The following is an 18267-nucleotide window of genomic DNA, read 5'->3' on the forward strand; positions in this document are numbered from 1 at the left end:
AACTGCATGAGCCAACTTGCTGGTGGGGGGTCATTATAAGGAGTGGAAAACAGCATACTCAGCACTGAAGGTAGAATCTTCACGTGCACGTGTTTGTATGCTGATAACCTGACCGTCCATTCCTCCTTGAAACTCTCCTGTATGTATATAAATACCATCCACCCTTTTGTATATGTGCATACCTGTATACGAAGAATCTGTATCTCTCTCTTGATATGTTCATATGTTTATAAATAACCTGTCCGTTCCTCTCTTGTGTGTTACATATATATATATATATATAGAGAGAGAGAGAGAGAGACAACTCATTCATTCACCTTACATAAATATACACAAGCCATCTTTCCTTTCATGTGCATGCATATATATGTTCTTTTATATCATACATGTATGCATATACCTACATAACCTTCCTATTCTTGGATATGCCTATGTATATTCAGAAACCTTTCCATTTTTCCAACGTGTGAGAGTGTGTTTAAGTGTCTATACTGTGCTTCTGTCTAATGTGAGTATTAATTCATCCTCGTGTTTTTACTCTCTATATACAAAAGTCATCTTGAGTTTTCTCAGATTTAAATGTGGACACACATGGGTAACAGATAATATGTCCACTTGTGTCATGCTTGTAAGATGAAAAAAGCACTAACTTTGTAGATTGAGGACCCTGTTTTAAATCCCAGCTCTACTCAGTGACCTTGGTCAAGTCATTAAAACCCTCTGAACTTTATTTTCCTCATTTATGAAATCAGAATAGTAATTCTTACCTCTTACCTCACAGAATTGTTGTGATGATAAAATGGGAACCTTGTAAACTGTAAAATTTTAAACAATTTTACTACTGCTGTGTTTCCCTCTAGTGTGAGTTGTGTAGGATTGCATACCTTTGACCCAGCTGCATTGAGACTACCTACGCTCTGTCCGTGAGAGGTCTCTAAGTCTTCCCTGCGAAGGTGTAGCTTCTGTTGAAGTTACCGTATTTTTCTTGTAAGTTTGCCCATAGTATTGGACCTAAGCTACACGGAGTTGCATGGTCTCTAGAAAGAATCAGGTTGAGAAAAGGGTCTCATTCCCTGCAGGTTTGGGCCTTTGGTCTTTGTAGCCTTGGGGAGGATCAAGCCCGACACCAAATGAAAATATGCTGCTTGGAGCTAGGATCCGAGTGAGCAGGTGAAAGGGAGAATGAAAGAACAGAACATTCTACTGCCCCTGAGATGACAGTCTCTTCTTGGCAGTGAGCATCCACTGCCAGGTTTTAAAGGTTCTCCAGAGTATCCCCTGCCCTACTTCTAAAACTATGCAATTCAGTGTAGTAGCCATCAGCCACATGTGGTTGTTGAGTGCTTGAAGAGTGGCTAGTTTAAACTGAGATGTGCTGTAAATAGAAGATACATACCAGAGTTCAAGGACTCAGTATGAAAAACAGAATGCCTACATGTGATGATATTTTTAGATTGATTTTGTGTTGAAAGAATAATATCTTGGGTAATGGGTGAAATAAAATACAGTAAAATTAATTTTACTTATTTCTTTTAATTTGTGCAGCCACTAGAAATGTTTAAAATTATATATGTGGCTCACATTCTATTTCTGTTGAACAGTGTGGTTCTAGACCCCCCCCCAAGGATGAAAGCAGCTCTTCCAGCTAGAGGGCAAGTGGAAGCCCCATGACGGCATCCCTGGGGAAGACACACAGGGTCTCTTTCTACCAGTCTTGTATTCTGGAGAGATACCAGCTAACTGACAGTCTGGCAGAGGCTGGTGCTGCCAGTACTCTATTTATTTGTACTGAATGAGTGCCCCCCCACACCAAATTGTGAGCAAGTATATTTGGGGAGAAGTTTCCAGCTTAGTTTTACAATGGAAGGGGATTGTAAGCCATCAGCCTGTAAGAAAATGTAGAACTCAAAGGCAGTATGTTTTTATCGGAACAGAAATGGACTAGGAAGCAGAACACTTGGATTCTAAATCATTTCTGCCATCACTTACTTATTCCTTCCATGGCACTGAGCTCTCACTGTATGCTGGGCTATATGCTTGGCATAGTAATGCCCTGTGCTAGGCATTAGGAATTAAAACACAAACAAGGCCCAGTTTTCAATGTAATGGAGTTCACATTCACTTAAGCAAGAGCCTCCCACTTAGGTGTCTGCCAAAGTAAAATAGATTAACAACAAGGGTGTCATTCTAGTTCAAGTATTACAAACTTGGGTAATTGGGCTTTTGAGAAGCCTGTATATTCACTGTTCTGCCTAAAGCCTTTCAAATTTAAAATTCAGAAAAATGTGTGATAGCCAAACAAAACTAGCCCATAGGCTAGATCATAATGTAGTCTGAGATTCCAGGCCTTGATAAACTCTAAAGAACTCTTCCAACTCTAGCATTTTTTGCTTTTGTGTCCTGGATCCATTTATTATAATGGCAAGATTTATTTTGTTTTAGTTTGAGCATCATATATGCCAGGCACTGTGTACTAAGGCTGCAGCAATGAACAAAACAGAGTCCTTGCTCACATTCTAGGATAGAGGTTGGGGAGAAAGACAGATGATAAGCAGACAAATATATGATCTATCAGGTGGTAGTATCAATAAGTTCTGTGAAGAAACTAGAGCAGAGCGAAAGGATAAAGAATGTGGGGGTGCCGGGGGTGGATAGAGTGTTCAGGGGCTAGATTCCTACTCACATGCCATCTTCAGTTTACTCACAAGAGTCTTAGGTAGTAAAGAAAAAGAGAACATGATGAGTGCTTAAGAAAAAAGTTGTTCTGTTACTTGATAGAAATGGTAAGACAGACTTTATTCAGGGGGGGCTATTATTCTGCAGTACTGTAAGGGGAGAAAGATTGAGCCCAACTCTGAATACAAGTGAGAATTTTTAGCCAAGGAACAGGGTGAGGGTCAGTGGATGGAAAATGACTAAGAGGAAGCATCAGGGGAAGAGAGGCATCTGGTTAAATGGACTTGACAGGGTTTTTGCTGGAATCAGGCCAGGGTGAGGGATAAGGAATTTGGTCTGATATCAAAGGTGGGGAATTTTCACTAAACTGACCTGGTGAGATGCTTGCTAAAATTGGACTAAACAGAGTCCAAGGACAGGGGCCTAGTCACAAAGAGGGCTCAAAGGAGCCTGACTCAAGTTTGGGCAAAGAGTCTTTGTCAAGAGCATCCGAGTCTAGGTACATATGTATTTGTTTTATGGTTTGTTAGACTCTTCGGTATAATAAACCCTGGTAGTGCTGGCAGGGCACCCTGGGAAGGGCACAGAATACCCAGCTCTCCTGACTGCTATTCAGTCTTCATTCTGGGGTCTTGATATGCTAACCCTCAGAAGGCAGCATCCTTTTCCATGCTACTGTACACCCCCTGAGGGTCTGTCTCCCTTCTTGGATACAGTGCTTGAAGTTTTCTGTCCTTTACCGTGTTCGGCTTCTGGCCAATAAATGGAGGGCCTCCTGAGGCAGGTGAGGAGGGGGGCAACTGCAGTACAGGGACCTTTGTTGTTGTTCAGTCGCTAAATCGCGTTGGACTCTTTGCAGCCCCGTGGACTGAGTGTGCCAGGTTTCCCTGTCCTTCACTATTTCTCGGAATTTGTTCAAACTCAGGGACCTTGCTACACATTTGAGGAGCATTCTTTGTTCCCTTTGGCTAATCTCAGCCTTTATACCTTGTGACTCTGATCATTGTGTCTGACAAGATTCTCTGTGAGCATTGATAATTTCTCAAAGATTAACATCATAAGAGTACCCCTATCTGCCTTGGTCCTAGAAATTCATTTCCCACCATATTAGCCATACAGCATTATTGGTAAATGGCCCAGGAATGATCTGACTTCCGTGGGTGATATGGGAGAGATAGGTAGGAGACTCAGAGCTCTTGGCTTTTGCCTTCTGTGCTTGTTTCACACAGAATGAGAGGCTGCTTGATATATGTGCAGAGAGTCCTGGCCTATTCCCAGAGGTCTCCCCTTTGTTTCCTCCAAGCCAAGATTTGGGTCAGAAGCAATTTTACAAGGAATACTCACATTCCTAATGACATTTATTTGATAAGGCAGAGAGAGATGAAAGAACCAGGCATTTCAGAAAGCTGAGAGCTTTTTTTTCTTGACTCTTTGTGGCAGGCTGGTGCTGATGCAGTGTGATATAAGGGATCTCCTCCCTGACATTGTTCTCAGCTTTCCATCATTGAAACTTTGTTCCTTTTGATTAATTCATTTTGTTTTGGTATGTTCCTTTTTCAAAAGCAGGTATTCCTTGAAAGGGCCACCTTATTCTTCCCAGCCTTAGGCATTCCTTAGGAAAAGACTACAGAAAGATATCATCATTTTCAAGGGTATATATATGAAGTTTGGAGAGTTGACTTGAGTGGATAGGCCAAGCGGATAGGACAGCATGACAGCACTATATACCTCGAAGGAAACTAGAGGGCTGGCTTTGAGCTGGTTGGGCCCCAAGGCCTCCTTATGCCTTTCCAGTTCAAGTATTACTTCTTTTCTCCCCCCCGAGTATTACTTCTTCTTGGTGGCCTTTCCTGTCCTGCTTTTGCTGGACTTCCCAGCAACTTCCCATTCCCCACCCTGGAATTAGGTGCTCACTTTTCTATTACAACTTCTATTATAACATGTATCACTTTGTGATAGTTTATTTGCCTAACTCTGTTTCCAAACTTTAATATATTAGAGAACAGGAACTGTCTTATATTCCTAGCACGTAGCTTAGTGCCTAGCACATTGGTTGAATTGATTTAAAGATCAACTGTTTTACTCACACTTTGGCCCCAGTTATCCCATTCCTGTGGACAGAAGTAGCAAAGAAAGGCTGAAGAAGGAGGGGGCCTTGAGCTGGACATCCTGGCTCTTCTGGTTGCCCTTTCAGCCCATCCTGTCTCCTGGTATCCTATGGTGTTCTGAGCAGAGTGATTGGTTAATCCTCTGGGCATCACAGTGAGCTCTGTCCCGTTTTCTAAATAGGTGGACGACTGGGTGGCTTTGGTGCCTTTACAGAACCCATGTCCCTAGGAGGTGATTCTTAAGTTCAGAGTTCACCTGGGAGCTGCGGCTACCAATTCAGAAGAAGGTTTAGAGGGTTTTTTTTGTTTAGAAGGAACACAAGCATCTTTGTTTGAGCCCAGGAGGAGCTACTCTGGGAGCTCTAGCTGGAAAATGTATTAAATAGGGAAGCAGGCAGCTCTGCCTTTAGACCTTCAGGATGCCACAGGAAAAGGCTCTGGATGGCAGCGGCTGTGCCATTGGTTCCCTGTGTGGCTGGCCAGCCGGTGGTGTAGGCACTGCACTCTTGGACCTGGCAAGACTGTCCAGGAAGTTAGGCCAGGCCCACCTGGAATACTGATCTGATGGGTAGAAGTAGATAGGCCCAAAGTTAACCTGGCCTGCACTGAAGCAATAACAGGACAGTCAGCTTCAGTGTTGTTCCTGGAAAACTGCCCCTAGGCTGGAGTGGGGCCAGCCGTGGAGGGCCTGGCAGTGCGTTCTGGGCCGTGCCAGCATTAGAAAGGAAGACTCGGCCCATGCAGCTGTTCTTCCCCTTCCTTGTGCTTTCAGGCTGCCTGAGGGAGGGTGGCAAGCATCCTGTCACCTGAGTGAAATGTTGGGAGTGAATATTTTGCTCTTCCCTTTTCTTACCTTAAAAAGAAAACTTCTAGAAGAAAGACTGACAAAAAGGCACACTATAATGGTTGTCATCCAAGCCTTGCTGCAGACCGTTAGAAGACACTGGGAAGACTAGGGGTCTGGGGCTGGGATGGAAGTCATGGTTCGCTCAAATCATACTATTTAGGCAGCTGCACACTAGGCTTAGACACTGGTCTCCCTGCATCTTTGTTTCAGGGTCTTGCCATGTCAGTAATAATAACTGTGCTCCGCTGCTGTACAGCTTACCAATTACCTCATTTTATAACATCTCCATGATGAGCTCCCCCACTTTACAGATGAGGAAATTAAGGCACAGAGCGGAGAAGTGTTTAATCCAAGGTCACTGGTGAAGCAAGACTCAAACTTAATGTCTGGGGATTATCAGCCTAGTACCACTTGCTTGTGGCATATACACAGAGCTTCCATCTTGGTTTAGTAAACGGTCTTTCTCTTTTGAGAAGAGCTTGAAAGGCAAATTGCCAGCTCTAGTCCATCAGGCTGGGGACATGGTTTAAAGCTAATACCGAGCACCAAGACCAAATCAGGGTACCCAGACCTTGCACCTTAGGGAGAAAAGAGGGGTGGCTTTGGAAATGTAGATTTTGTTCTTTTGGAAGGAGAGAAGTAAGAATTTGACTCATTCCTGGAATTGGGGGCTTTGATGGCTAGGCAACTGGATCTCTAAACCCGAGACTCAGGAGTTCAGATTGTGCATGTATTGTCTGTCTGTCTGTGTATCTGTCTCTCTCTCTCTCTCTCTCTCTCACACACACACACACACACACACACACACACACACACACACACACAGACTAGGTTGAGTTGACTACATTATGGGTATGGCTGATCCTGACCCCTTGAAACATTGAAATAAAGCAGTAATGCTTAAAAAGCAGTAATTAGGCCTCTCCAATGCCTCACAGGATGGTTAAGAGTTCTTAAATGAAGAGTTCCTTGATGAAGTAAGGGTTTTTACATGAACTAGAGAGAAGGGAAGAATGAAAAGGAAATTAATCTAGTCTCTTGATTCTTGGCCTAGTTATTTCCAGTAAAAGAGGTCAGCTTCATCTTTATTTCAAGTCTTGGGACTTGTTCTTCTGGTTCTTCGTAGTCTGGAGAAGTCCAGTGCCTTTAATTTTCAGACCCACAGACTCTAGTTGGTGGTCTTCGCCACAAATGATTGCTGTGGGAGCAGTCAGCTTGTGCTCTTCACAGACAGGTTTCACTTTTTAGGGTTAACTTGAGTTAGGAGGAGGCAGGGGTGTTAGAAGATATAGAAATCTAGGTCAGATCTAGAAAATAGAGAAACCATCTCCAGTTGAAGAACGGGAAGGATAGCGTGTCTCCCACCAACCTATTTGAGCCATTTCCAGCTGACCTAGCAGAGCCAGAGAGTACTGGCAGTCCCATGCACTCCTGGGCTCTCTGCTTCTCACACTTTGTCCTTTCCACTCTGCTCCTTCCCTACATTCTGCATTTTTCCAGTAAAAAGGGAATGGATTCCCACCCCATGCCCCACCCCACAGAAGGTAATAGTCATCTTTGTAAGTTACAGTCACTGGTAGCTTAGTATTTAGGGGCAAGACTGGTGGCAGGTCTTTTTTCACCTTTTTGGAGAACAGCAGAGCACCCTGCAACCCTCTCCAATGTACTCCAACTCCTCGTCTGCCAGATGTATTGTTCTCTCCAGGCAATTCAGCAGGTTAGAGCAGCGCTCTGTTACTCCAGCAGTAAACAGACAGGAAATCACTTTCATGTCATGGTCCTCTCTCCAAGTTGCTGTCACTAAGCAGGGGGAAAACACTTTGTGCTATAAGCATAGGCAGGAACAAACCTTTAAGTAGCTGAGTCTTCACCAGAACAACAAACTGGAGGGGAAAAAAAAAGAAACATTCCATGTCTTCTCTGTTACTTGTGTGTGTGATTTGAGGTTTGGTGGTTAAACATCTGTGTGTTCGTTGCTGAGCCTCATGTTGAATTTGTAAAGGTTCAGTCTCTGTCGAGTTCATCCCACCTGTTTCCCAGGAGTCTGTTTCAATCCTGATGCCTTTGGCATCAGCCCTTGCTCACAACACAAGGGCTTGATCTGATTTTACATCAAAACTCTGATGGGAAGCCAAGGAGAGAGAGAGAAGTGACTGCCTGTAACCTTTAAGGCTAGCCTTGGCAGGCAGGTCACTGTTGACTCCTAGAGTGTTAGAAGGTAATGTTCTTATTCCTGCTTGACGGCTTGATTCATATTACCATGCTGCCTTCTGATCCAAGCACACTATTTTCCTTTTTTGCTAGCTGCAGGGTAAGAGTCAAACCAGGATCCAGGGACATGTGCCAGGTTTGAGACCACACATGGGACCATTCCAGGCATCACTGTGGGCCAAGCCCCAGGCATCAGCCATCAATAATTGCTAAAAACAGACGGAAAAGAGCAGGTCAGGATATTGCCTTCTAACACAATCTCTATTAATCGTCCTGACCAGAAACAAGAGGAACAAGCTTGAGAATCCCTCAGACCCTGAGGGAGAAAATGAAGCGATTGTTGCAAGAGTCAGAGGAAGAAATCATGGTCACCTTGGGATCCTCCTCCAGGCTTTCCCCAGATAAAAAGGCAGAGACTCTGTGTGGCATCAAGAGCAAGTCCTCAGGCCCTGCCGGAACCTTGCCAGAGGACAGCTTCCTGCCCCCTCACTGTGGGCCTGTAGCCTCCGCCACTGGTGGGGATACAGATGGGGGCCTGGCCCAGCGTTGCAGCTTTGGGCAGCAGGCCAGCAGCCAGCTTCCTCTGGGCTCCACAGCCTGTGTTTCAGGGTCTGCCTCTCAGGACCTCTCATCTGCCAGCATTACCACAAGCTGTCCAGAGCCCTCAGAGAGGGATCAAGCCAAGCCCCTCTTGTCCAGAGGCCTTGGCCAAGGCTGTCGCCACGAACAGCAAGAACCTTTGGGGGATGTAGTGGACTATATCATCAGAGAACTGCAGGGCATCAGCCGTCTCCAAACTGAGATTGCTGAGTTGCGACAGCACTTGAGCCAAGTCCGAGGTTCAGTGGATGAGGTCTCTAGCTGTGTAGATTCAGTTCTGAGTGAAATAGAAGGCTTGCATGTGGGCAGCAGTTCCCTGGCCAAAGGGTGTGTGGGGGGAAAGGCCCAGGAGCCCCATGTGGACAGACCCAGCGAGGAAGCCATTCTGTATCTGTATGGACTTCCTGAGCAAGATGGGGAAAATACCATGGAGCTGGCTCACAACTTCCTGGCCAAGCACATGTATGTTAATGGCATGCAGTGCAATAGGTTCATTAAAGAGGCTTACCGAGCTGGCAGCGCCCCAGCTCCCAGGCCTACTGTTGTGAAGCTTGCCCATCTAGAGCATAGGGACCTCATATTGCAGAAATCCATCCTCTTGCAGAGTTTAGGGGTCCGGATCACCACCAGAGAAGAACCAAGCCAGCCACCGTGCTCTAAGAATCCCCCAAAGGGGTCTCTCTCATCTTTGGAACAACAACTCCAGCATCGTAATTTGAATTCTTTACACCTGGATGAGCCAGTTTTTCAGGTGGAAACAGGGGACAGAGGACCAATAACAGGAGCACATCAAATGAGGGCTCAGAATCAACACAGAGAACCCCAGACCCCTGAAGAGCAAGGCCTTTGCTTCCCACCCAAGAATGATTTGGCAAAGCCAAGCAATGAGTCTAAGCCAGGGGGTGAAGTCAGAGGAACATTAGGAAACCCCCAGATTCTCAGGGGCTCCTGCAATGAATTGACAGGAGGAGAAGCTTCTTTGTCCACCCTCCATCAATGTGAGGAACTTTCCCTAGGGTTAATCTCGAAAGAGGAGGATTCTGGGAAATCCCAGGTTTTCAAACAGTGTAACCAAGGACTTGAAGCATATAAAACAGCAAAAACAGAAAACTGCAGTGACAAAAGTGAGACTGGCAGTTGCCTATCACTGTCTGGGTTGCTGAAGACAGAGGACAAACTCCTGGCCTGTGAAGCTGGGTTGGATATTCTGAGCTCAAAGCAGCTAGAGGACCTCTTGACAGACAAGTCCAGAAGGTTTGCAACTCTGAGCTGTGACAGCCTAATGGAGGAAATCAGCATTGGGCCCGAGACTTTCAATGACCTGGTTCATATTGACTTGAATGAGGAGGAGGAACATTCCGCTCAGGTCCTCAAAGATGTCTTGGAAAAGTCCTCTCACCTGGGTGGCTTGCAGGAGGATGAAGATGTAGAGATCAAGTTTTACACGAGTAAACTGGGCCGAGCAATTGACCACTTTCGTTCAGCTTTGCAGGGAGTGTTTCAGAAGCTGGAGAACAGTGGGTCCATCACCCCTGAGGACCTTGAAAGTATTGAGAGTGGCTCCCGGTCCGAAAACAGTGATAGACTTCTTGGCACAGTGAGTTCAGAGGGTGCTCAGGATTTCTCACTAGGGAGCCCCGGGAGTCAGGGGAGTGAAAGCATACTCAGCGTGGTGTCTGGTGGAGTGGGCATCTCTGCCCAGGGAGACCAGACCTCTCAGGATCCCAGCAACTCCTCTCTGGCTTCCAGTAACTTGCCTCTTGCATATTCATCGCCAGGGTTTGCTCTGGCTCCATGTCTGGGAAGTGAAAGTTGTTCCAGGCCTGAATCTCCCAAACAGGGCAGACTAAGCCTAGAGCAAGTGTGCACAGAGACCATCTACCTCAGCAGATGCATCAGCAATTTTAAAGATGTTCTAAGAGAGAAAAGACTGAGGCAGAAAAAACTTATACACGAGCTAGTACAGAAGACAGACCATCTCTCAGTAGAAGACATGCACCCAGGTATTTCACGTCTCTGGTGAAATGGGTTTGGAGCTGGCTGGGTGTGACCTGCATCAGGCCAGCATGAGATCCAACTTGGTGGTGAGCTTCACAAGATGATGGAGGAGGTTCACATCTTCAATCAGTCTCAATTATTGGGGTATAGATTTGTAAGTTGATCCTGTGGGAATTGAAGTGACAGAATTGAAAAGCAACAGAAAAAGAGTTCTTGTCCATAGGGAGCTCCCAGTTTATTGGCAAGAGCTTTAGAAAGTACCTTTTCAAAAGAGGAAAAGCATTTGAGCAAAAATAGTTTATAGCTGCAGAACTTTAGGCTATCCTGGTGTAAAGTAGGTGTGGGGTAGGAGGCAGGAATGGGGGAAAGAGGCATGTTTCTCATAGAAGCTAAGATGCTGATGCAATCCTGTGTTGCATTTTAAAATTATTCTCCATGAGCTTCTTGCTGAGATAAGATTGCCATTTCTCCATCAGCTGATGGGGCTTCTCCACCTTGTGGGCCACTGTGGGAATTTCCCTTATGCTGACCTGTCTCCTTCCCAGTACTGGAGTTGACAGTACAGAACCTTAGTTCTAACTCAGAGCTGTCCAGAAATTTCTTGCAGCGCTGACCCTGCCCAAGAGCCTGACTCTGCTCTGCACTGGTCATATTCCCTTTCTTCCATCTCCAGTTAAAGGCTGCTTACCTAACATTTAGACAATGAAATGGTTTTTGGCTACAAAAATTGAGAAAAGTCTTTTCTGGGCAGCATGGAGATGACATGTAGCTTTAAAATTACCTCTCCCAATCAAAATTATAATAAATTTATCCAAAGAGCATATGCTTTATTCATCTAATTTTAAATGTAAATGAGGTTGTCCTCTTATGCATATAACCTGATTAATCTTTCTAAGGCAAGATTAAAATTATGAAACATATTGTGTTGGCAAAGATGTGAGAGAACAGGTACTCATCTATTGCTGGTGGCATGGGAGTGGAAATTGGTATAACCTCTGAGGAAGGCAACATTCATCAGGATTGTGTATGCCCTTTGAGGCCTAGCATTGCTTCCAAGAATATATCCTGCAGGTACATTTTCACATGTAGAAGGGACATTATGTTCAAGGCTATTTCTGAGGTATTGTTTTTAATAGTGAAGATTGAAAACAACCTAAATATTCTTAAGAAAGCCTGGTTAAATAACTTACTGGGACATCCAAACAATGAAATGCAGTACCATGCAGCTGTAAAAAGAAAGAGGTACCTCTTTGCTGAAATGGAAAGATACATTGACATATTTCAGAAAACAAGGTGCAGAACAGTATGTATAAGATGCTTTGTTGTTGTTTAGGCTCTAAGTCGTATCAGACTCTTGCAACCCCATGGGCCATCAGGCTCCTCTGTCCATGGGATTCTCCAGGCAAGAATAATGGAGTGGATTGCCATTTCCTACTCCAGGGGAATCCCTGACTCAGGAGTCAAGCCTGTGTCTTCTGCATTAGCAGGCTGATTTTTTTTTTTTTTTTTAAACCACTGAGCCACTAGGGAAGCCCATACATTTGCATAAAAAGGAGAGATGAAGAATACATATACAAACGCATAGTGTTTGTTTGTATATATGTATAGAATATTTAACAAAGGAGTTCCCTAGTGACCTAGTGGTTAGGATTCTGGGCTTTCATTGCTGTCACCCAGGATCAGTCCCTGGCCAGGGAACTGAGATCTTGCAAGCCACATGGCATGGCCAAAAAACAACAATAACAACCCAGTTAACCAACCAAACAAAAAACCACTAAGATACATAAGAAACTGGTTATAGGATTGCCCGTGGGAAAAGGTATTAGGTAAAAAACTAGAGAAATGAGGTTCTTCTTTACTGTATATACTTTTTTCTAATTTTTAGAATTTGAATCATGAATATGTCATTGTAAAATTAAACTGAAAAATTAAAATCATGTTCCTTTCAAATATCCCTAGAGCTACTCTTTATACCCTATCAAGAAGTCTCAATTTCTTCACTTGGCATTCAAGGCCACTACACCTGGTCTCTAGTTTACATTTCCAGGCTTATCTTCTCTTGTCCCACGGTCCTCCACCTGGGAGGAATCTTCTGTCTCACAAATTGACCTTGTACTTTGTTTTCAGCATATCACATATACATGCTTCCTTCTAGCTTGAGGTGTTATGTTTGCCACATCAACCTAGGAAAATGTACTCAGTTCTTCAACATACAGCCAAAGTTTCACCTCCTCCAGGAAGCTTTCTATAATTCCTCAGATAGAAGGGGTTTTGGTCTTTCTTTAACTTTGCAGCCCCTTTTCTTTCTTCCTGGGCACTTAGAAATTTTTATATTGGATTGGCCAAAAAGGTCACTCAGGTTTTTTCCATAACATGTTACAGAAAAATCCAAATGAACTTTTTGGCCAACCCAATACTGCAGCAACAGTAGAAACAACTCTGTGGTGGGAGTCAGTGTTAGCCTGAGGATCCAGAACTCTGGGGCTCAGTTCTTCAAGTTGCAATGTTTCTCTTCTGGGCTGACATCCTGCTGCACCATGCAGGAACTTGTGACAGCAGCAGAAATAATGAGAAGGAAGTGTTCTGAAACACCAGTACGAGATCAAGCCAGAATTCTCGGTGCTTTCTAAGATCCACTCTGGCCCGTGGGCTACAGGCGGGATGGTAGAGAGGCTGTCGGGCAGTGGCAACATCCCTTCAGTGCTAGATCCAGCCTGACTCCAGCACCATTCATCAAAGCACAAGCAGTAGAGCAAGGTAAATGAGCACGCAGGCAGGCCTCTGGCCAACACTCTCTGGCTGTAGAGTCCACGAGAGAAGCCACGCCAACCTGGTAAACTGATTCAATACAACAGGGACTGCTACCACAAGAAAGATTTGAAGAAGCTCTCTTCACTGCTCTGCTTGGGACCTTTTACGGTCTAAGCTTACTCAGACCAGTGTTTTCAAAACTGACCAATGTTGTGGCACGTATGGGTGCTTCATTTCTTTTTGTGGCTGAATAATATTCCATTATATGGAAATAGTACATTTTGTTCATACATTGATCAGTTGATGGACATTTTGTTGTGCCTTTTTTTTTTTTTTACCACGTTTTTGGCTATTATGAATAATGTTGCTGTTTTTGTGTGGACATATATTCTGATTCTCTTGTGTATATACCTAGAAATGGAACACTGGGTCATATGGTAACTGTTTCACGTATTTTTGGAACTTCTAGACTGTTTACCACTGTGGTTGCACCATTTTGGATTTCTGCCAGCAGTGTATGCAAGTTCAAATTTCTCCACATCCTAGCCATTCTGTTTTTACTAGAGCCATCCTAGTGAGTGTGACTGGTATCTTCTAGCTTTGATTTTCATTTCTCTAGTGGTTAATGATGTTAAAACATCTTTTCATATGCTTATTGGCCATTTTTATATTTTCTTTGAAGAAATGTCTATTTAAATCCTTTATCCATTTTTAAATTGAGTTGTTTGTCTTTTTCTGTTGAGTTGTAAGAGTTGTTTATATGTTCTGGACATCAGTTCAGTTCAGTCGCTCAGTCATGTCCAACTCTTTGTGACCCCCTGGACTGCAGCATGCCAGGCTTCCCTGTCTATCACCAACCCCTGGAGCTTGCTCAAACTTGTACATTAAGTCATTGATGCCATCCAACCATCTCATCCTCTGTCGTCCCTTTCCTCCTGCCTTCAATCTTTCCCAGCATCAGGGTCTTTTCCAATGAGTCAGTTCTTCACATCAGGTAGCCAAAGTATTGGAGTTTCAGCTTCAGTATCAGTCCTTTCAATGAATATTCAGGACTGATCTCCTTTAGGATGGACTGGTTTGATCTCCTTTCAGTCCAAGGGATTCTCAAGAGTCTTCTCCAACACCACAGTTCAAAAGCATCAATTCTTTGGCCCTCAGCTTTCCTTATAGTCCAGCTCTAACATCCATACATGACTACTGGAAAAACTATAGCTTTGACTAGACAGACCTTTGTTGGCAAAGTAATGTCTCTGCTTTTTAATGTGCTGTCTATGTTGGTCATAGCTTTTCTTCCAAGGAGCAAGCATCTTTTAATTTCATGGCTGCAGTCACCATCTGCAGTGATTTTGGAGCCAAAAAAAATAAAGTCTGTCACTGTTTCCCTTGTTGCTCCATCTATTTGCCAAGGAGTGATGGGACCGGATGATCTTAGTTTTTTGAATGTTGAATTTTAGGCCAGTTTTTTCACTCTCCTCTTTCACTTTCATCAAGAGGCTCTTTAGTCCCCCTTCACTTTCTGCCATAGAGTGGTGTCATCTGTGTACCTGAGGTGTGTCTGAGGTTATTGATATTTCTCCCAGCAATCTTGATTCCAGGTTGTGCTTCCTCCAGCCCGGCATTTTGCATGATGTACTCTCCATATAAGTTAAATAAGCAGGGTGACAATATACAGCCTTGACATACTCCTTTCCCGACTTGGAACCAGTCTGTTGTTCCATGTCCAGTTCTAACTGTTGCTTCTTGACCTGCATACAGTTTTCTTGGCAGGCAGGTCAGGTGGTCTGGTATTCCCATTTCTTAAACAATTTTCCTCAGTTTGTCATGATCTACACAGTCAAAGGCTTTGATATAGTCAATAAAGCAAAAGTAGATGTTTTTCTGGAACTCTCTTGCTTTTTCGATAATCCAACAGATGTTGGCAATTTGATCTGTTTCCTCTGCCTTTCCTAAATCCAGCTTGAACATCTGGAAGTTCTTACTGCATGTACTGTTGAAGCCTGGCTTGGAGAATTTTGAGCATTACCTTGCTTGCACATGAAATGAGTACAGTTGTGCAGTAGTTTAACATTCTTTGGGATTGCAATGAAAACTGACCTTTTCTAGTCCTGTGGCCACTGCTAACTTTTCTAAATTTGCTGGCATATTGAGTGCAGCACTTTCACAGCAGCATCTTTTAGGATTTGAAATAGCTCAACTGAAATGCCATCACCTCCACCAGCTTTGTTCATAGTGATGCTTCCTAAAGCCCATTTGACTTCACATTCCAGGATGTCTGGCTCTAGGTGAGTGATCACACTGTCATGGTTATCTAGGTTGTGAAGATCTTTTTTGTATAGTTCTTTGTGTATTCTTGCCACCTCTTAATATCTTCTGCTTCTGTTAGGTCCATACCATTTCTGTCCTTTATTGTGTCCATCTTTGCAAGAGATGTTCCCTCGGTATCTCAAATTTTCTTGAAAAGATCTCTAGTCTTTCCCATTCTGTTGTTTTCCTCTATTTCTTTGCATTGATCACTGAGGAAGGCTTTCTTATCTCTCGTTGCTATTCTTTGGAACTCTGCATTCAAATGGGTATATCTTTCCTTTTCTCCTTTGCCTTTCGCTTCTCTTCTTTTCACAGCTATTTGTAAGGCCTTTTCAGACAACCATTTTGCCTTTTTGCATTTCTTTTTCTTGGGAATGGATGGTCTTGATCCCTGCCTCCTATACAGAGTCACAAACCTCCGTCCCTAGTTCTTCAGGCACTCTGTCAGTCAGATCTAATCCCTTGAATCAATTTGTTACTTCCACTGTATAATCATAAGGGTCCAGATAATAATGACATAAGGACATAGGTCCAGATAATTTGTAAATATTTTCCCCCAATTTGTTGGTTGTCTTTTTACTTTCTTTATGGTGTGCTTTGAAACATAAATGTTTTATTTTTCAAAAAAAATTATTGTAATATAAAAAACATAAAATTTAACATTTTAGCCATTTAAAATTCATTCACATGACCATCCCATGTGGTCATCACCACCATCTAATCCCCAGAACTTTTTCCATTTTCCCTAGCTGAAGCTCTGTACCCGTTAAATTAACTCCCTGTTCTCTCCTCCCCTCAGCCATTGGCAGTCGCCATTGTACTTTCTGTCTCTCTAAATTTGACTGCTCCAGGTACCTCATATAAGTGTATTTGCACAATATTTGTTCTTTTTTGACTGGCTCATTTCACTTGACATAATGTCTTTGAAGTTCACCATGTTGTAGCATGTATCAGAATTTCCTGGCTTTCTAAGGGTGAATGACATTCCATTGTATGTATACATACTACGTTTGTTTATCCATTCATCCATCAGTGGACACTTGGGTTTCTTCTACGTTTTGGCTATTGTGAATAATGCTGCTATAAATAAGGGGGTACAAATACCTGTTGAAGTTCTTGCTTTCGTTTCTTTTGGGTATATACGCAGGAGTGGCATTGTTGGATCATATGGTAATCCTGATTTTTTTATGAGGCATTGCTGTGTTGTTTTCTACAGCAGCTGTCATTGCACATTCCTAACAATAGTGCACATAGGTTCTTTTTTTTTGACATCCTTGCTAAATAACATTTGTTATTTCCTGCTTGGCTTTGTTTGGTTTGCCATCGTAATATGGGTATCAGAGCACAAAAGTTTTAAATTTTGAATGAGTTCTATTTATCTATTCTCGTGTTGATTTTGCTTTTGGTTTTATAGCTAAACCATTGTCTAATCCAAGGTCACAAAAATTTACTCCTACTTTTTTCCCTAAATGTTTCATAGTTTTATTTAGTGCTTATATTTAGGTCTGTGATTCATTTTGAGTTAATTTTTGTGAATGGTGTGAGACAGGGGTCCAGCTTCCTTCCTAAGCATGTGTATGTCTAGTTATCTCAGCACCATTTATGAAAAATAATATTCTTTATCTGTTGAATGGTCAAAATCAACTGGCCATAAATGTAGGAGTTTATTTCTGGACTACCAGTTCTAGTCCATTAATCTTTAGTCTATTTTTATGCCTCAATTTCTTTCTTTCCTTTTTTTTTTGACATGTGTGATGTGGGATTCTTAGTTCTCCGACCTGGAGATCGAACCTACATCCTGTATAATGGAATTGCAGTCTTAACCACTGGGCCACTAGGGTAGTCCCTAGATTCCTTCTTTTTGAAATACTTTCTTCACTTGGCTTCCAGAATACCTCTCTGTCTTGTATCTCCTCCAACATTATTGACTGTTTCTTCTGGAGTCATTTTTGCTATTCCCACCTTATCTTCCCACCCTTGTAGTACCTCCCAATTCAATCCTGACCACTATTTTTTATTTATACTCACTTCCTAGATAATCTCTTTCAGTCTCATGATTTTCATAAGCATTCCCAGATTGATATCTGGCCCAGATATCTTCTAGGAATACCAGATTCCACATATACTTAACACCCACATTTCCGTGTGAATAGACATCTCAGATTAGACATATTCAATCTGAATATATGGTAAACCCTGCCAAACCTACTTTCCCTATAGTCTTCCTTACCAGTAAATGGCAACTCCATTCTTGCAGCTAGCTGCTCAGACCCAAATCCATAAAGTCATTCTTTAAAAAAAAAAAACAAAAACATTGTTTTGTTTTTTATTTGCTTGTTTGTTTTCGGCTGTGCTGGGTCTTAGTTGCGGCATGTAGGATCTAGTTCCCTGACCAGGGATTGACCCTGGGCCCCCTGCATTGGGAGTCTTAAACACTGCACCACCGGGGAAGTCCCCATAGAGTCAATCTTGACTTCTGTTTCTTTTATAAGCCATATCCAATCAGTTATTAAATTCCACCTGCTTTGCCTTTCAAACATATTCCAAACCTTAGCACTAACATCTCAGTATCGGTCACCGCTTTCTCTCGCCCAGATGATAGTGGCAGTCTTGCTGATCTCCTGGCTTCTGCCCCTGTCTGTCTGCACTCTATTCTCCCCAGCCATAGTAATCCGCATAAAAGACAAGTCAGATCATATCACTTCTCTGTTCAGAACCTTCTGGTGATTTTTTCTGTCTCACTCAGAATGAAAGCCAAAGTGCTTAGGAGGG

The 18267-nt window shown here is 43.1% G+C and overlaps 1 protein-coding gene across 3 annotated transcripts in view; it reads left to right on the forward strand.

The window, feature by feature from the left end:
• Positions 1 to 18267, forward strand: part of UNC13B (unc-13 homolog B) — a 219152-nt gene that overhangs the window by 156305 nt on the left and 44580 nt on the right. The window contains exon 2 of one of the 3 annotated variants that reach the window (XM_018052117.1): positions 7936 to 10445. The exons of the other annotated variants lie outside the window; for them this stretch is intronic. Coding sequence (XP_017907606.1) covers positions 8171 to 10445 — 2275 coding nt within the window. The 5' untranslated portion in view covers positions 7936 to 8170. The remainder of the gene's footprint in view (positions 1 to 7935; positions 10446 to 18267) is intronic. 3 annotated transcript variants of the gene reach the window in all.

The sequence above is a fragment of the Capra hircus genome, chromosome 8, assembly GCF_001704415.2.
Source record: "Capra hircus breed San Clemente chromosome 8, ASM170441v1, whole genome shotgun sequence".
Taxonomy (NCBI): Eukaryota; Metazoa; Chordata; class Mammalia; order Artiodactyla; family Bovidae; genus Capra; species Capra hircus.